General features: G+C 39.4%; 1 protein-coding gene across 4 annotated transcripts in view; it reads right to left on the reverse strand.

Annotated features, from left to right (window-relative positions):
• The window catches only part of TIAM2 (TIAM Rac1 associated GEF 2), a 137,468-nt gene that overhangs the window by 20,291 nt on the left and 94,568 nt on the right, over positions 1 to 22,609 (reverse strand). For 3 of the 4 annotated variants that reach the window (XM_065057328.1, XM_065057327.1, XM_065057330.1), the window contains one exon: positions 9,628 to 9,731. In XM_065057328.1, the coding sequence (XP_064913400.1) occupies positions 9,628 to 9,731 (104 nt within the window). Of the gene's footprint in view, positions 1 to 7,803; positions 8,077 to 9,627; positions 9,732 to 22,609 lie in introns of those variants that run through there. The other variant, XM_021294775.2, reaches the window with a different exon arrangement.

Below are 22,609 nucleotides of genomic sequence, written 5' to 3' on the forward strand. Positions count from 1 at the left end.
ACCACCATTAGTGGTTGCCTTTGCAGTAGTACAAAGACCCTAGAGATCCACAAGTCTGAAGAGAAAGAAAAACAAAATCAAAACCAACCAACCAAACACACGAGCCTGTGAAAATTAAATGCTTGTGGTACTGCACATGACATTGACAAAAATAACACAGGTCAGGTCACCAGATCCACATTTATTACAAGTATAACTATTCTTACTGGAAAGGTACTGCTTCTCCATTTTCTGTCAGCATGAGTCGTGGCCATTTCAAGCTCTGTTTCTGCAATAGATATGTGTTAAAACACATCTCTTCCACCGGGACCGGAAAAAAAAAAAGGCTGCTAAATTTCAGGTCCAAACAATACCGTCAATCTTGATGAAAAACAGTGACAGGCCTTTTTAATTCCATATTAGGAAGTAATTCTTCCCCAGATTTGCTAATTAAGTCTGAGTTATTAGCTAGCCATATGCCAGCTAAAACATGTTACCAATTAACAGCTTTTTAAAAAATGTGTATTCATTAAAAAAAACCCACTACATTTTAGTAATACTTTCAACTCCTATTGAGGGACTTCGATAAACCAAAAAAGTGGAAAACGCAAACTAAAATAAACCAAATGAAATAAAGCATTTTCTTTAGCCTTTCTTCTCTAGAAGCACACAACAAACACTCAAGCCCTCTTCAAGTATATGTCTCCTATGTAAAATTTACATGTAAAATAATCCATCACCTTGAAATACTTTTAAGGTGACTGGCAAAACGACATAGCCTTATTGTTTGTTCCTGTGTCCTTTGAGTAACACACATTCCCTTTACAGACATCTGTTTTTCATCTTTCCATTTTAGCAGCACCAGGCTTGACAGTTACCATAACAGTAACATCCTCCGTAATACAGGCTTCCCTCTATTGTCCCCATATGTCTAGATGTGCTTATCGGCACTGAGTTCATTTCCCATCCTGCTTTTGCCTTTAAGGCATGAAGGTAAAAGGCTAATTTTTCTCTCTCACTATATACTTCGAATGAAAGGAAACAGCAGCTTGCCTCTGGGACCATTCTGAGCACTTGTAGGCTACTTTATAACATCAGTCTGGACCACCAGTGAAGCAGAAGCATAATTTGGAAACACAACATATTTTATATATTAGAGTGCGTATACATATGTATATGCATGCATACATATACATATTACATATATATATGAAAATATACAATATGTACATTTATACCGTGGAATAAAGAGGAGCTCTGTGATATTAGTGGTCTCCAAACATCATAAGATCATGCTTAATTCAGCTGGTCTCCAGATCTCTACAGTGATCTATAAGGACTTTTACTTTTAATAAATGTGAGTGGATAATTTTTCTTAATATTTTCCTATCGCACTTATTATACCAATAACATACTTCTAAATGTCTTCAAAATGTATTTTTGAAGCATAATTGACCACAGTGAAGACATTTTCTTTAATTCCAGTGCTAAAAAAACAGTTAACATTCCAAAGGAAGTCTTGGTAATTTTTTTAATTCGGGGCATCTTGAACACTGCATTCTCACCCAAAGTGTTTTGTGCTAAACACAAAAACTTTTCTCAAGCACTGAATTAGAAACTATGGCAACCACTGATACATTATCTTTGTAGATGCATTCATCTCTCACAACATATTTTTTGCATTGTGCCTTCTTCAGAGGCAGAGAGGGCAACCCTTACGTCTTCTTGTTAGTAGCAGGCATATTGCATTTCAAGTGTTATAAATTGCAATAATCCCCCTGTAAAGACAGATGCAGACACCCTGAACTTCACATCAACCTCACTCCTGGTTTCAGCAGGATTTTGTTTGGGCACTTCAGAAGGATCATATTGTCTCCGAATGAAATAATCACCATGTGAGTGAAGGTTTACAGCTGCCATACAGGGTATGAACAGGTAAAGACAGAGTGCTTGTGGACAACTGGTAACAGAACAGGAAAATCTATTTGAACTTCCCTGTGCATCTGACTCAACTGATCCCTAAATTTTTTAATTCTCCTCCCCTCTTCCTTCCTTTCAGGAATCTTTTTGTCAACTTCGATTTTGCAGAATCTACTGCAGGTAGCAGATTTTTTCAGTTTTGGCATTTCAGGTCTACCTTGGGCCTTCCATGTTCCTGACAGCACAGAACAGGAATCAAAGTCTGATCAAAGTGTATGAGGGTACCTAGGTTGCAGTATTTGTCTGAAATCCTGTATTCCAAACTTTATGTGACTTCAAAATGACTTTGTGTCCTGTGGATAACTGATGGGCACATCACACACCTTGGCATGCACTAAAATTCCGCTTAAATGCTTCTGCATCACAAGGAAAAAAAATTGTGTTATTGTTAGCTCTGTAATTGAACAGTATCTCGATCTTACAAAAATCCACAAAAGAAATCTACAGATGGCATAGAGGTTACCTAGTTCTCTGAGTCTGTCAGAAGTGTGATTAGATATCGCTGCCTTTAATTTCAAAGCGAAATGATGCCGTCATATCCTGCACTGCAGGTGACGGGGGTTGCTTTGGAGGCCCAGGGTGGTGGACTCCCAGGCAACTTCCTGCCCTTCATCAGTGAAGTCATAAGCATCTCCAGAAACACCGCTCTCTGCATCCTGTTGCAATGAACCAGGACTATTGCTTCTCTTTTCATCTGCCTCGTGGATTTTTCCCAGAAGACTACAAAGCAAAACTGCATTATAAGTCATCTCTCACCATCTACTTTCATTTGCACGCATCAACATAACACAACTTCTCCCAATCAAAACCATCTGCACATTTTACACGAACAACGGTCACAGTACTTCTGAGAGAACATTTTCTTCAGTCACAGGAAAGACAAAAAATACCACCTTCCTTCCAAACCCCCGCAACCCAGTGTAACAGCATGAAATAGAGCAATACAAGCTCACACCTCTGCATGCAAGAACTGCAAAGTCTCTGTTGGCTCTTCTTTCTTGCCATTCTTGTGCCTGCCTCCTCACCCATGATTACGCACACAGGTCCCCATCCAGACCTTGGCCTAATGTCTGGTTACAGGTTCACTCTCGGTATATAGTACCTTTCATGCTTCAAGCTTTATGGCTTCTAGGCTCCTTACTAGATTAGCCAAGACAGGCAATGGTTGCATTTGAGTTTTGGGCCATCCAAAGAGTATTCTGCTGAATTTAAAGAACTGCAAGATCAATGCAACAAAGTGAAATCCAGTACTGGGGTAGCAAGCGCTTACTGGTAGGTTTACATCAAGCCTTCCATAACCTAGTTCCTTAGTTTTCATGCTTTCTCTGAGGGATGGAAAAAAAATTTGAAACCTAAACTAATCATCAGAACTGTTACAGACTTCTAACAGGCTACAATTTCACCCTTCTCAAAAGGTGCACGATGACAGCAGGGGTCCAGTTGTGGCTCCACACTGCTGGAACCAGCGACTCTGGTTGGGCTCAGCACAGGCTGGCCTGTCTGCAAGGGAAGCAAAATAATTAGCAGAGCTCCCCACAGGCTTCTGTTGCACTTTCGATGTAGAACTGTCCCCTCCAGGCACAACTGAATCAAGGAAAACCACTGCTGAGGAACATGCTGTTTTCCCATGTTAGCTCTTAGACTCCCAAAATACATCTCACATCTGGAAGGAAATGACACGTGTATTGCGGAGGAGTATACATGATTTTGAGAGTACTACATTGTTAATCCCTTTCCTTAAAAGAACAGGGGAAAGAAAAAAAAAGATGTTAATTGCAGACTACTCCCCAAGCTTTTGGATCTCATCAACTGCTAAAGAGAGGTTCTCAAGACTAAAATAAAGGAAAAAGGAAAGATTCTTAATGTCCTATGGATGTTGAGCAAACCTTCAGGCAGGCAGCTCTTGTGCAATTAATGACATGCTGTGCAAGAGGGAACTGCCTGGGCAATGCAAAGTAGAACTAATGAGAAGCTATCACCATGAACATCGTTTAACTGGAATTTGCTCCATGCAAGAAATAGGTTTGGGGCCATATGGGCATACCAGTAGTTTTTTCTTCCACTTATCTTATTTTGCCCAGGGGAATCTCTCTTGAGCTTCTGATCATTTCTGCTTGGCTTTCTTTCAATGTAGCTCAGCAACTGATGTTCACTTGATTAATAATGACATTCACCTTCCAAGATATTTGATTTTTACAGTCTTTGCTCAACAAAATACCAAATGGAGAGAAATATGGCTCTGAAATCTACCAGATACATGTGAACATACACATATACATTGCCACACTATTCAAAATGTAATCAAAACACAGTTTGTACTTGTCAGTTTTTATGTTTTATGCACCATATTATTGCAAATCTTCTTTCTAATTCAGTATATTTTGGTAAATCTTCAATATTCATACCAAAAAGTCATACTAGGCAACTGTTTAACTTTGGTGGGGAAGAATAAACATTTCCTGACATTCACCTACAATCATCAACTGCTTATATACACACATTCAGACTGATGCTTCCTATCTCCTCTCTGAGAGTGAATGAGTGTCATTACCAGGTTAAAATAAGTAAATGATCCACCACAACCAAATATATAGGGTTACATTTACTGATGGTACCAATGGAAGGCTCTTGGGTGTGTTTCAAATAATGGTGCCTTGAACTAACCCACATCACTCACGCTAAAGATCACATGCTGGTACAATGTTTTCCAGGGAACAAATCAGAGGAATACATCATTCCTAGCATCCACTTGCTTCCTTTTGGAAGGTAAAATACCATGCATAAACACTGAGCAATTGTATTAATTTTCTGCTGGGATTAGACTATATGAGTAATGGCTGTTAACTGCTTTTGCCTCTACTATTCCATGGCAACAGCCGCACTTGCCCCTTCTTCTCCCCAAAATTAAACCACAATTTTTTCTTTCAGAATTGAGCGTTCAGACAGACTAGCAATGGGATACACATTCTTTCATTCAGGTTTGAAACTAGACCTGAATGTATATTGTACCTCAGGTTTTTTAACCTTAAATTACTTTGTCTACATGAGAAGTTGATGCCTCTAGTGCTGTTTCTAATGAAGGGGGTTCAAAACCCATTTCAGACAGTTTGAAGAAAAAATATTAATTTCTTCAATTAATGAAAAGCATCCCACCAGTACACGGCTGCGCTGTATATCCAAAAAGTCAAAACCACATACTCAGCAAATTCTTTAAAATATTTCCTGGTTTTAATTAGAGAGATAGCCATGTGAAATCAGCTAATAGGTAACACAAGGATTTCCTTACTGAAATCATGACATAAGTTGCACCTGTAGAAAGCACTGTTTTGGGAAGCTTGTTGTGGTAGTTGGATGAGGCAGAAGTAGGAAGATGGGTGAGCTTTCTGACCCAGTCTCAGCCTCTGCATTCACACCGCTTGGTCATGCTCTAACATGCAAACCAGATGCTCAATTGCACATAGACTTAAGATGGGTTGGAAGAAAAACTTCGAAAGTTATCCAAGTTAGGCACACATTTGCACATCAGCAAATGAAAAGTGGGACTATGCAGTGAGGCCAAAACCGGACTTCTCACCCTGGTCCCAGACATGCAGAGTTCATGGAAACATTTACTCCTCACTGTACTTGCAAAAGCTTCTCTCTGGCAAACAGAGGACTACCCACAACTGCCATCACAATAAACAGAATACACAATTTTCAAAAGCACTGAAAGGATGATTTGACATTATAAAGAAAACTCAAGTATCCAAAGCCAGACTTCTGAAGTACACAGGTACATATTTTTCTACTTTCTTTTTTCCTCTGTATCTATAAATATGGACATTTCAAGTAGGGCCATTATACTGACCTGCACCTCATCCCTACGTATAGCTGAAAGCATTTGATGAAAATGTTCCACCCTGCAGGAGATGCAGATTTGTGTTTGCCAAAGGTACTATGTGCTCTGCTGACCAGACTTGTCATAAGTTCCTCATTTCCACACCAGATGGACAGAAAGTTGTTGAACAGGAGTGGAGAAGGCATGACCTGAGCTAATCTAAAGCAGCCCATGCTAGTGAAAGGAGTTCAGGGATTTTTAACCATCATTTCTGTTCATTGCACTAAGAATGGTATTCCCAAGATACAAAAGTTAGTTTTCTCCCTCTGCAGTGTGTAGTGGTTTTTAAATTATTTTTTATTAAGAGGTGATGAGAATAGACTTGTCCTCATGTACACATACTGATGTGTGATCAATAACCTGTTCTGGGAGTAGAAATAGCAAAGGTAACTTCTGTAAGTGTCTACACCCAGCTTATTCTCAGAATCAATTTTACTTCTTTGTTGAAAGAAACATAGCACCACTTCAAAAGCATTACAAAGTCTAACCAGTTGGCCATTCTTTAGAAAGCAAATTCTTGTCAACATTCAAAGTTTCTCATCACACAAACTTCCGTTTCTGCATCTGCAATGTTAATTTTTGAAGACGCCAGCATAAAACCATTCTGCATTCATTTACTATTTTTACCATGATTACAAAGCAATTACACTATCTATTTTTACCGTGTTTCTTAGATTTCTTAAAGAACTCAAAGGTACAGCTGAGAATCTAATGAAGTTATGTGAAATATTTGCACAGTTTACTCCAAGTTTTTTTTCTTAGGATCTGTAAAATACTTAACAGTGAAAACACATCTTCCCCCTGTCACATGTGCATTCATATACAGTTCTGTCTTCTGTTAAAATTCAATATGATTCTAGAAATACTTATCTCCGATGATATTCAAAAGATTCAGTACAACTAAAAGTCAGATCACAGCAGTCTTACAAGACACCTTAGAATAGTAGTTACTTATATGATCAAATTTCACCTTTTAGCTATGCTTGTCTTTCAAAAGGGTATTTTTAACATATTGAAAATACAAAGTAAAGATATGCAAGTTAGTAAAAGACCACTAAACTTCATCTTAAAAGAAACAACGGACTAGAAAGAACATTTCTAACTAGTAGAGTTTGCAATTGGAAATCATGAGTAGGTAAAGGAAAGGTTGCATTTTTTATTTATTCAGATGTACGGAGAGCTTGATTCTTGGCAACTGTCAACATACTAGGATTTAACTGAGCACCATGAGCACAGACAATTAGTTCTCAAAATGATTAAACACAACTAAACCTAATTGTGCTGACAGGCAAACTCAATCCCCAGATTTTCCGAGGTCCTCTATTCTGTCAACAGTACGCCTACATACTCCAGAACCAACAATTGCAAGGACAACATGACACTGCTACATAAACAGTATTTTAACACAGTTTGAAAATGTACTGCAGCAGAATGTGTTAGAAGTATAACATCTATTCTTGTTAAATAAAATAGAAAATACAGCTAAAGGTATTAAAGGCATAAATGGGGCATCCCAGAGAATACAGAGCTGACAAAACTAATGAGCCTCTGGAATGGATAGTTCTTGATGCTCATGTGTTTGTAATCATATTTTGTAACTTAAGGAACAGCTTCTGTTTCTGGAATGAAACAATCCTGTATTGCCCTTCTAATTCGTCGGTTAGCTCTCAGATGAAAGACAAACACACAACTATTCTAAATTCACTCATTTCTTGGATTACAAAAAATGAATGAATGACTGAATGAACACCTGCAACAAAAGGCTTATTCCTTTGAGATTACAAGGCACTTATGAAATGCCTCACTGTACTTTCAGTCAAGATGATGTTTAACCTTAGCTTGGTATGAGATGAAGAAAATAAAAGTGAAAAACAAACAAACAGGCTCCAAATGAGAAACACAAAATCTAGAAATTAGATATGCAGCCATTAAATCCAAAGCTTTAAGAGTGTTTTTTATTTACTTACATGTTGCAGGAGAAAAATCAATCAAACTTCAAAGCAGTCTGCTCCCTCAGAGCCAAGTAATTACATTTACAGTTGCTCTCAACTGGGAAGTGAGCATCTCTAGCTGTCTCTCCCCTCAAGCAATCCCAAGCTGCCTGTTGTTCCAGGCTGTGCTCAGAACCTCTTAGCGCCACCAACCTCTTCACGGAGCTGTGCTCACAAATCTCCTCTCCCCCATACTTCTGTGACATCGACTAATGCTGAGGTGTCTGTGCTACTGCTCTCCCACAGGCGTGGGTCAGGTTAGCACACACAGGAAACAGAAGGCAAAGGGGGAAAAATAAAAAAAATAAAAAAGAAAAAGAAAGGAAAAAACAAAACAATAAACCCCACCAAATCCAGATGCTACGCATTTTGAGGCTGCACAATTTCCTCAAACTAGCCTTTATTAGCAATAGCTATTGTTCATCTGGCAAGCAGTCCCAAATCACAGCTATAAAAACAGAAATTATTTTAATTCCTTTTTTCCTTTTATACCCAATCAAAAAAACATATACAATATACACTACCTAAATTTACTGTGAGGTTTGGGGTTTTTTTAATTCTACATCTATTGAAGAAATCAAAAGGGTCAGACAAAAAGCTCTGACAGTAATAGGCATCCTCCAACAGAAAGACAGCAATCAATTACAACCCATTTGCAGAAATTGTAGAGCTGTCACAGAGTCGTTTACAGCTGCAGTTCAAGTCAGCCTGCCTCTGATTGCCAAGCCATTTTCCCCCTCCTTGTACCTACAAAACTAGGACAGCTTTAGACAGTTTTTAAAATGACACTAGCAGACCTGCATGCCAACCCAAGAAGTGAACTGCAATATGGCACCAGTAGTTACTTCAGCAAATTGTGCACAAGCCATTAACACTGCTAGACATGACAGATTTGAGGCTGGAGAGAAAGGGGGAAGCAGACCTGTCTGTTTTCCCCTCTTATTTTGAGCTTTAACCGCAGCACACGATTCAGATCATTGGAGCCAATTTAGTGTGTTCAGAGCAACAACTAGCCCACATGAGTTGGTCTCTGTATATTTAAATCCTCCTGAACTCCCCCTAATTTTCTGTCATCTGGTGCATTTGGCACAGGCAGTCAGGATTGGCTTTGTTTTTCTGCTAAAGTGAAGCTGACACCCCAGATTCTCCTTCCCTCCAGCAGGATGGGAGCTCAGTCATGTCTGTGTGCACAGTGTCTGGGGGGCAGCACCTACCCCAGGTGAGCAGGGCACCCTGAGGCACCTGGCCCAGCCTGCCTCAGCCTCCAAAGTCCTGACTGAGAGAAGGTCTGAGCATCCATTACTCCAGCTGAAGTCAAACGGTAACTGCAGACAGATGAAGGTTCTCCAAATCAGAAAGTGGGAACCACTGAGTCTCAAACACTGCACCTCTCTGCAGTCCATTCATGTTAAACAAGTGTTGCTACAGTCACTGCAGTCTTAATCCTAGAAGTATCAACAAAAAGCAAAAACGAACCAAACTTAATCAATTAGAAAGCCGTAGCAGCTTTACTGTTCTCCACAGAACTGGGTTCAAGCAACACAGAAAGATGAATTTGATAAGTCTGCCTGTTTGCCATTTGCCCCCATCACACTGCTTTTGGAGATGCAGCAGCTGCGTTGTAGATGCTGACCTGTCTGGGTGACCTCAAGACAATAAAACACAGCACAGCTAATATTCACAAGGGGTTTTTTTCCAAATTAGTGCCATATGTCAAATTCTTTCCCACAAAACGTGGAGTGTTAACAGCACAATAACATTTTTTTGTTCATAAGGATTTGACATCAAGCATGTTCTTACCTTGAAAGGTGGATCAGTCTTCTCCCTGTGTGGTGCTTGGTCCAGAGTGCCATCAGTACTGCTCCTTTTCAAGCTGGATGTGACGTCAGGCACATTACTAAAATCTGCATTCAAAAGAAAACAAATAAATAAGTTAGAGGGTTGTAGGCCAGGAACAGGAAAAGTACTTGCTTTTATATGAAAACACTTCCAGTGTCTTGTACAATTACTATAGGGAAGGAATACAAAATTTGTGAATCTCCCCACACCTTAGAAAAAAACACAAGAGGTCAAAGCAAGGAGCGACTATGCCTGGAAACTGTGCCTTCAAAACAGCAGTGGAACATCTAAGACTGTCTGAAGCAATGCTCATATTTGATCTACCAAAATAAACCGAACGCTCTTGCTACCAGCATGCTTTCGAAGGTAGCATTATCTATAATAAGCACGCTCTGTACTGAGACAACCAGTGAGGATAATTAAATGCACTCAGTAGTTCTCCTTGGATGAGCACCCTATTGTTCAACACGACTTAGTTTAAATCCCGTAAAGATTTAAGAAAAAAAAGGAGAATTTTGCCTTGGAACAAGTACCCCAATTCATAATACGGACAAAATACCTTCTTATTACTAATAGTTCACCAATTTTACTAAGTTTGGAGTCCATGTACATGGTAGCTGGCTTAATGCAAAAAACAGAGGAGGCACTGCCTCCTGCTCCACTTTTTGACAGAATGTAGCTTTCAATAACATTTCTGTGTGAACTCAAGATCTATCCAACAATGCTGAACATTCATATAAAAATTTTCTCTTTATGTTTCCTCAATCAGCTGCTTAAAATCTGCAGAGATGTTTGCATGGAAACTCTAATTAAAACTCTTAGAAGTGAAGAAGAGATTTTTGATCTGCAGTACTATCAATTCACGTAGCTGAAAATCATAAAGCAACCACTAAAAAAAAAGGATTTTTAGCAACCTCAGATAATTAAATCATAATAAAATCAAGGGTTTTTTTAAAAATGTGCTGCTTTGTTTCCTAGCCTCTAAGCCTCTAGGGTATAACTCACACCACTTTACCACATTTTCAAACTCTTTCTCAACACCTACAAATGCTGGAGATTTATTTATAAAACGAAAGCTGAGATTCTCATTTAATCACTGACTCCAGCAACTGAGGCGGTAATTTAAACAAATATCACTCATCTTGCAGTAAAATCACAAGTGCTAGCAATAATGAAATTATGGAGGACAACAGTATCTCTCCACCTGGGTGTTGCTGTTGTCCTGTCCCTGCAGAGCAGGACCAGCTCCTCTCAGCAAGAATTGACAAAAATGGACTGAAGCAAAGAGGGAAATTGGATTTTTTAGGCCCAAAAGAGCACCTTATAGCCCACAAGGAGCCTCCCTAGTGGCAGACAGACTCTACGGGAAAGCCAGAGAGAAAGATGCAAATAACTCAGCACGATGTCATCTTGATACTTTATTTTTCCTTATGTTATTAAGGTGCCTATGCCAAACTTAGCATCAAGGCTGACACTTCCCACCCAGATGACAAAGACTTGATTACTCTGTCATTTCCCTATCCTTGCTGAGCCAAGGTCTTATGACTTTTCTGCCCTCAAGCTTTTTTACCTTTTCCCCCTGGACTCAGGTTTGGCTCCTGATATTACCATCTTCGCAGAATAAAAAATGTATTTTGCACAATTCCACCAAACAGTCACTCATCTTCCGTAAGAACTTAACAAGGAGTCTGCCTTGTCTAGTTATTATATTACACTTCGACCTTTCTTCCCCCACTGAGCTTAAATAATTTTCTTCTGTTTTCTGGACTTTTGAAGTAATTTTGAGTCTCTCTTCTGCATATGGGTACAAATAGATGCCTGTTAACTTCCACCCACTGTCAACTCGTGGGTATACAAATGGTAAGTCAGCTCCTAAAACTTGAGCTGACTTTTAAATAACATTTTCTTGGGGGTTAGACAATGACAAGGATATTATTTTCCATTGTTTCCAGTTGTGTTCTTTTAATTTGCCTTCTGGATTTTAATGCACTTCTTCCCCACAGCTCCAAACAACATGCATCTGAGACAGAAGTTGCAGTGGAATAAAGGATCTAGAGTTTGATCTCCGGTAGCTATCTAACGAGAGAAAAACCTACATCCTTTCCCGGATTTTACAAAGGGACCATTAAACATACTTGTCCTTTACAAAACAGGAAGTAAAATTAACATACACGATGAAGAGAAAGCAATAATGAAAGAGCAAAATAAGGTAAAACAATCAGCAGACAAGAAGAACAGAAGAAATCAGCATAACAAAACCCAAAATAGGCAAACAGAATATTATATTACTTTGTCCAGATGATCTATCTTTTCCTCCCTTCACCCTCATCTTTGTTTTTCCTTTGTACTTTATAGGATTATCAAAGGTAGGTCCATGTAGTCTTGCCTATTTTTATAGCATTTGCTAGTGGTAGAACGTGTTTCTGATAGTAGTTAGGGTAAGCAACAATAAATGCTACTTTAAATAGTAAGAACTAAAAAAAGTTACATGGAAAGGATCCAAGGTGAAAAAGGACATCCTACTGCATGCTGTATGCCAAACTAACAGGGGGAGGGAAGGAAGGAGAGACGTGTGGCATGTTGATCAGTTTAGCATCCATATCCTGTCTCCTTTTCCTCCTTTTACTGTGGGAGCACACTTCCTTTGGGTCTGCTCCTACAAACCCTCAAACTGTTCCCAAAGAACACAGAAGCATCAACATCAGCTGCATAGCTAAAAAAAAGACAAGTCAAGGGGCAAAGAAAATGATTATTACCTTAGAGATTGGTTAATTTCAAATGCAAAGCCTAAGGACATAAACACAGTACCAAGTTTAATACTGAAATTCTCTCTACCTCTAGTACTAAATGGAAGGCGCGTAATAATCCAAACAATACAAAAATGTATTTTCTTTAAACATTCATATTTTGATTTAGCTCTACAATGGGATTCACATTAACAAAGATGTTCAAAAGTAGTAATGTAAAACTGTTATCTTACAGGCTGGGTAACCACTATCCTTTAAGACAAAACTGGAATAAAACTAAGGAGAGTATGTGCACAATTAAGACAAATGTTCCAGCTGCATGAGTATGAAATTGTTCCAGTATACAACATTCTGGATCTCTGCTGAGAATGAGCACAGAAAAGTATGCAAGAAGACATCCATTCCTAAAACTCATCCATATCGAGGTCAAATCAGCACTTCCTGGCAATTTATTTTTTAAATTAATGTTATTATTTTTAAAAAACTGTCTCTAATATTACTTAACTTACTACTATTACATTACTGACTAGTGAAAGAAAATATGGACTACTGTGACAGAAACATTGCTTGTCAGGCTTTCCAGCATAGTAATGGTGAGTATGCCGTGACTAATTTTGTATATACAGCTCAATTACAGTAGTACATTATTCTATTGACATACTTGTGATAAACCTGTCTGGAAGAAAAAGGGACTGATAATATTGGGTTAAACAAAACTTGGTTTAAACCTTTTAAGATAATTTTTCTCTATTGCAGCATACCTCTCTGTCTTGTTTACACACACACACACACACACACACACTCATGCATGGGGGGTTGAAATGTAAATCACTTCCATCCAGAAGGACAGGAACCTCTCAAGCAGATGCTTCTGATCTAGCAAACAGGAGTATCTCCAGACACTAAAATACAAAGTCAGCTTGTTGCAAACAAGAAGAGTAGCAGACTCAGAAAAATGCTAAAATTCTCAGAAAAGCACAGGGGAAAACGCCATTATGTGAAAAGCTTAACTACATCACACGTAATGCACAACAAAAATCTGCTTTGTTTCTAGCACTGAATGGCCAAGTACTAAGAACCTGCTCAGCACCTTCAGCTACCAAGAGCCTCACCACAGAAGAATGCCATTACTCCTGCAATGTTGTATTTTACTGGCAGGCAGATACGTGACTCACAATCATTCAAGATAAATTATAATGTAAGCACTAAAAACTGAAAGAAAGCATACTTCCTAAGTCATGCTCCTCCCTACTCATCATTCAATTAAAAGTGGGCACAGAGCACACAGATGGGACAGTCAGTGAGAAAAACAAACACATAAAGCATATCCAAGAGCTCTGCACGCCTACAGGAATGTCTCTTCCCACGTTGCTGCTGTGATACACGTACGAGTGGTCAATATGGAAGTAATTCACATGTTTGTGAGTGGTGATGTACAATGGAAACACATCCCCTAGCAGATGTGTGAGACAATAATAATCTGTGCTACAATCCTAGCCAAGAAGCCAAAGGAAACCAACCGGAAAACATCAACATCGACCATCCGGCAATTCATTTGCCATAATAAGCCATCAACAAACGCAAATGTCATTTATCTCTTTTTTTTTTTTTTCTGTTTAATTAATGAAGAAGCCTTAATTAGTTTGTAGCCAGTGCTGCACTTACCACTTTAGCCAATCACTGGAAAGGCAAAATTACCATGAGGAGAATGTAGGAACCGAAGATCCTGTTTCTTTTATAAATCCTTTTTTCATAAAACTTCAAAACTTGTTCTGTTTTACATTTTTCTCACCAGTTTCAAAAAATGCCAAATAATCACCACAAGCGTGTCAAGTGCTATCAAATGTCAAGCACTATGTAGGCGGTGTAACCACCTTCTTTTTCAAACTACAGCAAGAGGGTGTGTTTCCACCTTCCACTCTACTGACAACGATAAATTGAACAAAAAATTCCTTCTAGCTCTACATGATAAGACAACACAGCAAAATTAAATATACCCAGTCTCTCACCCCAAGACAAACTAAAACCACTGCAGGGCATCATTTTCAGCTCTAGGTACTTAATTGCTTCTTTGCCTCAGTCTTTAATAGCAAGACCAGTTCTTCTCCAGGCACCCAGATCCTTAAGCCAGAAGAGAGGGACAGGCAGCAGAATGAAGCCCCAATAATTCAAGGGGAAATGGTTGGTGACCCGCCACACCACTTAGACACAGGAGTCCATGGGGCTGGATGGGATCCACCCAAGGGTTCTGAGGGAGCTGGCATAAGCGATCACCAAGCCCCTTTCCATCATTTATTAGCAGTCCTGGCGAACCAGGGATGTCTCAGTTGACTCAAGGTTAGCAAATGTGATTCTATGGTTTTATCCTCAGCAAGTAAAGAAGTCCCCTGACAGGCACAGGCAGTCCTGACCTTAGTAAAAATATGGTGACTGCACCAATATAGAAAAACGGGTTTCCATTCTGCAACATTTCTGAGATTGAAAAATCAGTTTGTTTGGTATCACAATAAAACCATGTCCTTTTACATTATGCAATTTTATTTTTGCCAAAATGCTGAAAAAGAGACCTCACAGAGCAAAATAAAATAGCTTGACACCAGGATATTTATCCGTGATGTAGGAGAGAGAAATGAAGTCTCCTGCTGTGTCAGATTCAGGTGAGGAAACTGAGCCTGGGTCTGGCTCAGCTAAGGTAAGATTGACACCTAGTAGCTGTGAGTCTTTCCTGGTATCCCCAACTACACCTGATCCATTTACCACATCACAAAACATTCACTACAGCAAATAGATTCAGACTCTAAAGCTCATGGTAAAACTAGTCCCACAGGATGCAACTGACCCAGGCTGAAATCTGTCTGTCCTCAACAGGGCAGAGTGAGGCAGGATGGCAATCAATGACTACAAAATGACCATGTCTGAGGTGGGTGCAAACCGAGTTGCATTCATGCAACACAGCAGCAAAAGAAACTTGCTTTAGCTCACAACATTTAAAACCTGTCATATTAAATTGAAACTCAAGAGCAAGGACTTAAATAAATGATTCAACTGATGATGGGGATGATGTTACGCAGCTGGTAAACAACATGCAATAGCTACGTTCAAAGAAGGAATGGGAATGTTGGGGAATCTAACGTAGGAAATGATAGTTCTGTGACCTACATAGTAACCCAAGGCTTTCATAATCAATTCAAGGAAAGAAAAATTTAAAATGTGGAGATAAATGAAAAGGTATGTACATATCATATGGGTAAACAGATTGTGTCAAACTAACCTGACATCTGCCTTTGATAAAAGATTAATTTAAGGACAAAGAACATAGGATAAATTCAACCTTCTGCAAACTTATTTTAAAAAACAACCTTTATAATATCCCAAGTGAATTTAGCAGCTAAAATGAAAATAATAGGAATTAGAACAAGGCAGAACTGGCTAGCAGGTAAGATAACAATAGGTTGGTCTGAATTAACTTCTAGGCCTGGGAGAGGCTAATGGTAGATTTTGTCCAAGGTGGGTTTGGGGACCAATTTTACCTGATATTTGCATTATCTGTCTCAGCAAAGAAAGTACAATAGCAAGTACTCTGATTAAATTATCTAACCATGCAAAGTTAATACACAGCTTAATTAAGAGCATAACTGGACTACTATAAAGGAGATGCAGGATGACCTTGAAGACAGCCACAGTCCCAGAATGAAATCACATAAAACAAAGTTTTGGGGACCAATAAGAACAATCCCTTCTATAAGCTGTGGCTCATTCATTGGAAAAATTAAAGGAAGAAAAGTGTGAAAGTGTGAAGAAGGGGTGAACAACATGTAGTTATGAGCTAGAGCTACTTAAGCAATGGTCAAGGCTGACAGATACTGACCAGTTGTATCATTGTCCAGGAATATGCCTATGCTAGCAATTAGAAGACTGGCTTTCAACCATTACATGAACGAATTTCTGCAAGAGGCTTTGCAAGGGATGTTAACAGTCTATCGTATTTTAAAATTGAATATGATAAATGTATTAATAGGGTTGTTGAATTACTTGACTAGCAGAGAACTGGACCCACTAAAACTGGAAATTACGTCTGTTTAGTAGAGTGCATTAAATTTGAGAGCTACAAAGATCATTAGGGGTCTGAAGCATCTTTCTTTTGAGGAAAGACAGAGAGCTAGGTCTGTTGAGCCTGTAGAAAAGGTGGCTGAGAGCAGACCTTTTTTATGCTTATAAATATCTCAAGGGTAGGTGTCAACAGGATGGGACCACATTCTTTCCAGTGATGCCCAACAACAGCATGGGGGCAATGGGCACAGACTGAACATAGAAGCTTCCATCTGAATATGAGGAAAAACTTCTTTACTTTGAGGGTGACAGAGCACTGGAACAGGTTGCACAGAGAGATTGTGGAGTCTCCTTCTGTGGAGACATTCAAAACCCACCTGTTTGCATTAATGTGCAATCTGCTCTAGGTGAACCTGCTTTAGCGGGTGGGTTGGACTAAATGCTCTCCAGAGGTCCCTTCCGACCCCAACCATACTGTGATTCTGTGATAAATAATTTAAGTTTCATTAGTGCTGGCACGTAAAGATCCTGGCCAAGAGTGTTTATGACTAAGAGAATGCTTATATCACAAGTGCACACTGATGAAGAAGCCCCAGTGGCTGTCCTGCCATCTGGTCACTTCCTGATTCCAGCTCAGATGTTCATTATTAACTCCAGTGGTTACTCTGCTGCAAACTGATCCTTCTCTTGTTTGTAGTTCTCTGGAACTTGACAGGGAAATGGTGTTCTCATTTCCTGTCCTCTGCTACAGTTTTTAATCTGTAATAGTTAGATGTTTCAGATAGGGCAACACACACACACACAGAGCTTCAAGCAATTATGATGGGCTTGGTCTCATCTGAAAAGACAGATACCCAGATCTCTGATCAGAGCAAATGACAGCATTTTTAAACACTGATATTGTCCAGTGATTTCAGATAGATGTGACAAAACAGCAATAAAGTGGGCATCAACTTATTTCTGAGAATACTAATATGAATTTTAGCTTGAAAATAATGACCATAATTATAAGAAATTATAGGAGGTCCCGTCTATCCACTAGGAAAGAATGTCTTCAATATTTTCCCTAATTCCCAAATGATCTAGAAACTGCCAATAAAGCAAAACACAGTCAATCTTCATAATGTAAAATATTCTCCCTCTCCCTATTACAGAGAGTTTCCATAACACAGCTGCATGGATTAGATGGAAATGAGATATTACATTTGGGTAATAAGGTTAAGCCAGGTGTATGGAAAGCCACATTTTTAATTGTTGTGTGAATTCTCCAGGCTGATCAGTTACTTGTGATAAGCTTGCAGTTCCCATATTCTTCTAGCCAATGTTACTATCAAGAGAAAAGTAAGCTTCCAAGAGAAGATAACAAATATTTTCAAAAAACCCTGGTGCCAATAATACTAAAGTCTGAGCCAACTCTCAGAAAGGTACAAAGCCTTGGTGGTCTTAATGCCTCCAGACATACTGAAAAACAGGGAGTGGTAGTCAAAGCATTCCAGCACTTCCTGGAGAAGAGAAGGATCAGTGTGGTGAACTCTAAAAATGCTCCCTTGGAGACTAGTTCTCATAACTTCAGTTAAACAGTTCAGCCTGGCAGGTAGCATGTATGTGCTTATTTCTTTTGGTCCGATACAACTAAATATATTTCAGGTTTTAAAAAGTATATTTATTCTTTTGCAATGAAGTTAAAAAAATAGGTATGTAAGAGTTTTCCTCTGTATCCTTTTCCTTTCTTAAAGACTTTGAGAAATATCTTTCGAAAAGTAACAGTTGATCTGAAGGAATTTATAGAATGACTTTCAAGAGACATTCCCACAATCTTTGTTAAAGAAGGCATCCAAGTTTCATCAGAGAGATATGAAGGGTTCTGGGTTCACTAGTTCAGTTATGAATAATTTGTATGTCTTGCTCATGTGAGGACCAGACCTTTCAATTCTCATGTTATCCCCTGGGATCAGCATGGAAGGGGCCCTCAGTGGCTGGCATCCAGGACAGAACCCATGCAATCCCTGAATCCCTTTAAATTTTTGTCTAAGTTGCAAAGAACACAATAACTGTGGTCACAAAGGAGAAAAGCAAGAGAGTTCTGGGAGCAGAAGACAAACTCCTGCAAAAGATTTATTAATTGTCCCACAACAGCTGTTTGCGCTGCAAAAATTGCTTTAAAAAAAAAAAAAAAGGTGAGAAGGGTCTAGAAGGTGAGGTGTGTGGATAAATCTAGGTAAGAAGGTGCATTGGGTCTAGCTGGGATTGAGTTAATTTTCCCCATAGCGGCCCTCATAGTGCTGTGCTTTGTATTGGTAGCTAGAAAGGTGCTGGTAACACACCAGTGTTTGGCTGCCACTGAGCAGTGCTCCAACAGCATCAGGGCTGTCTCTCCAGCATTCTCCCACCACCTCACCAGTAGGCTGGGGTGGGCAAGATCTTTGGAGGAGACACAGCCAGAACAGCTGACCCAAACTGACCAAAGGGATGTTTCATACCATATGATGTCTGCTCAACAACAAAAGCTAAGAAAAACGCGGCGGAGGGGGGGGGCATCCATTCTTTACAACATTTGTCTTCCAGAGTAACCACTACACGTATTGAAGTCCTGCTTTCCCAGAAGTGACTGGATATCACCTCCTAATGAGAAGGAGAGAGTAAATATTTTGTTTTCCTTCACTTACAAAGGTTTTGCTTTATCTAGGCCAAAAGCTGTCTCCAGGTAGCTTCTGCACTAAGGAAACAGATTTAAGAGAAGGCAGGTAAGTTGCAGCCACAGATGAGAAATATCCACTGAAAGACATAAAATCCTCCACCACTTCAAGCTGAAAGCCAAAGCAATTTGATCCAGCTTTTATCTTCATTGGGGTTCTCTATGAATCTGGACAAACAACTGAGGTACCACGGACCCTAAGTGCAGATTCTCATTAATCTCCAATTAAGTTTTCGAGAATTATTGGAGTGTTCATGTTAGCTCAATTCAGTAGTTTTAATTGGAATTTATGTGAGTTTTTAACTATCACACAGTGGCAGTTCAGCTGTTTCACCACAGGTGGTACTCACAGGTAAGTATTACTACTTAAGCACTCCCACTCCAATGCTGGAGTAAATTCAAAAAAATTTGTGGGCAGTAACTGTGGTTAGTAACTGTACAGTGGTTTACAGCTTTCATGCTGCTTTAACCAGCAGTTGAAAAGAAAGTGAAATACTAATTTGATTAACAATTCAAAAACCCCTTCTTCTTTCTGCCTAGGAAATGTTCAAGTTCTTCTGAAAGACTTTGACCTAACTTCAGATACTAACTAGCTCAAATTCTCATTGCTAAGCTAACATGACTCGAGTCTGCTAATACAAACAACTTCAGTTTCTTGAAAATGAAAATTAAACATGTTAGAGAAACAAATAAAATGCACTGGATTCTGATAATTCTGAAATGTTTTAATCTCTGCAAGATATTTTGGATTTTTCACTTATTGTTGGCTTAGGCATTTTGTAACCTATTTTGGGACTGGCTGGAAGGTAAGTTCTCAGCTTCAAGGCTGTAGCAACTGACTCTTTGGTGTACCTAAAAATTTCATTCAGGAATTCATTCAAGATGTTAAATCTGGAAAGAAAATTAGCATACAGTTGTCATAACACCAGTCTTCCTAGATAGGGTTCCTAAACATAGAATTAATAGATGCCTGTCACTAACAAGACTAATTGTTACCAAACAAGACATGCAATTACAGGCCAGACAAGAAGATTCCCTTCATGGCCCCTCTCATCCATATGTTTTGGCTTCAGAGAGCAAATTATGAAACATCAGAAGGTGCTCTACACTCTTCCTGAAGGACAATGCAACCAGGCCACTTCTTTTTGCAGATCCGATGCTGCCTAGACAAAGAGAATCTCATATTCCTTGTTTGGGTCTGACATGCTCAAGCAGGACAAGTCTCTCTCCATTGTTTTCACCCTCTAGTGAAGAAAGTGATGCATCTTCTTTAAACGCTCCACATTTTCATGTTCAGAAAAGGCAGTATGTTCATCCAAATATTCTTCTGTCGTACAGCTTGCTTAAGACATGTTGGGCCACATGCAGAACAGTGGCATAGCTCCAGTCAGCCACCTACTTTTGCAAGTGTGACTTTCTGTGGGCTGCTTTATGCTCTTTTATTTTTTTTCTAAATATCTGCAGAAACATCCATTTTGAAGCTGGAGCAGAGTCCTTTAGATCCCTTGTGAGTTCCTTTGTTGGATAACTGTTCGTCATGAAGCAAAGCAATTTGACTCATTTGCTAATTCAGTAATCAATAGGAGATACAAATTAGCAACATAATAGGAAATAGTTGCCTACACTTCCGTAGCAATGCCTGATTAGCCTGTGCACGTCAATGATACGTTTTTATATGGTTATTTAACTTTCTAAACTTTCTCTGTCCAAGTATCTGCCAGTCAGAAAACTGTTCAGGCTTTTCAGTTTTAAGCTTAACACTTCACACTGGCTTCTCAAATTGTTACCTAAATACGTTCATTTTCTAAGTGTGCAATAAACACTAGAGGCCAGTGTTAGCTGTAGCTAGTGCATCACCCTTCTACTCCAGTTCAACGACTGGAGATGTGTGACTGCAACGTGGAGCAGGAAGACAGAGCAGAGCCCATGGTGGGTGGCCATCATCCTTCATAAGCAAAGGCTGCAGCCCACAGCTACCATTAGGTTTGCCAGGCTGGGGCTGCTGGACATGCAGGGGTGCTGTCAATGGCTCCCCTCCTTATTTCTGCTGCTGCTGCGGGGTTGCTTACACGAGACAGCTTTGGACATTCTCAGAGGTTATTTGCCAAGGGAAAGTATATGAAGCTGGCCCTGCCCAGCTACTAAGTATTCCACCTAGTGGTACATTTTTTCCTCCAGCTCAGATTTATAGGCATAAAAGTAATGAAATCAGAAAGCAAAAAGGGGGGGAAAACAAATTACTTAACAGTTTAGCAAGAATTTGTGGCTAGCTTAGACAGTTTTTGTAATTACTCAACCTACCTTACCTCTGTGAGACACAAAGCATCTGCTGTTTGATGTGTTTTAAATTATGCCTAAGGCACTGGTCTATATGTGAATGTCTCTATCACAATTAATAATTACCCTTGCTGTCCATATTGTCACTCCACAGGATTCAGTAGGATAGGACATGTCATGTTTTATGTCTACATATTGTCACTGAGCTACAAGGTGCAGCTCCACAGGGTTTAATGGAGTTTACACCAGTCAAAAACAATTTGACCCACTAACGTCACAGGGATTAAATCATAGCAGGATTTAGGAAAGCAGAACAGAATGCTCTTTCAATAGAAAAGCACAACGAAGAGCATTTAAGGCTGTCCCATTTAATAGCATAAACAATCTTTTAATTTGCAGCATACCCATCTAGCAGGAAGCCAACAGGACAGTTTGTCAAGTGCCAGCAAGAGCTCATTAAACCACCACTCTTAGGAAACACTCTGTATTGCAAAACATGCGGTAGGTAACTACTGCTTCTATGGATCCAGCTTCTGAAAAAGAAAATGCTTTCTTCACATTAACCTCTACACTGCTACAGTCTCAGGTATGATCACAGGCCAGACCTGGGCTTTTCCCAGGGATTCAGAAGAGTGCAGGACAAGGACGTTTGTGTTAACAGCACAAACAGCTGGAGTGCATCAACGTGCCATGGCTGTCCAAGACTGCTGTAAACACACTCCTCACCCCTGAGCTTGCTTTGATGAGAACAGCCACTGTGTGTTCTATCACATCTACATGGCTTCCTGCTGAAGTAAATTGGGTAATGAGTAAAAAAACGAAAGAAAACCTGACAGAGTCATTGATCTTCAGGCAGATAAGCAGTCATGATGCATAGATAACGTGTCTATGTTAAAAAGAGGCACTGCTTTTCTAGTAGGTTGCCTTACAGCACACAAAAAAAAAAGTTATTTTAGAAATGTTTTTCAGTTAAGTTTATTTATACTTTTGTTTAAAAAATGCTTTGAACATTACATTAAAAGGTGCTTACAAAATACTTTAAAAACTCTGAGCAAACAGCAACAAGCAGAGCAGTCTGAGCCAGTGCTCCAGGCACAGCCCCCAGCTGCTGGAGGCTACAGACCACCTTGGTTTCACGTCCTCATAACTTGAACTCTTTTCTGAAGAGGACAAA

This window comes from Columba livia, chromosome 3 (assembly GCF_036013475.1).
Source record: "Columba livia isolate bColLiv1 breed racing homer chromosome 3, bColLiv1.pat.W.v2, whole genome shotgun sequence".
In the NCBI taxonomy this organism is placed as follows: domain Eukaryota; kingdom Metazoa; phylum Chordata; class Aves; order Columbiformes; family Columbidae; genus Columba; species Columba livia.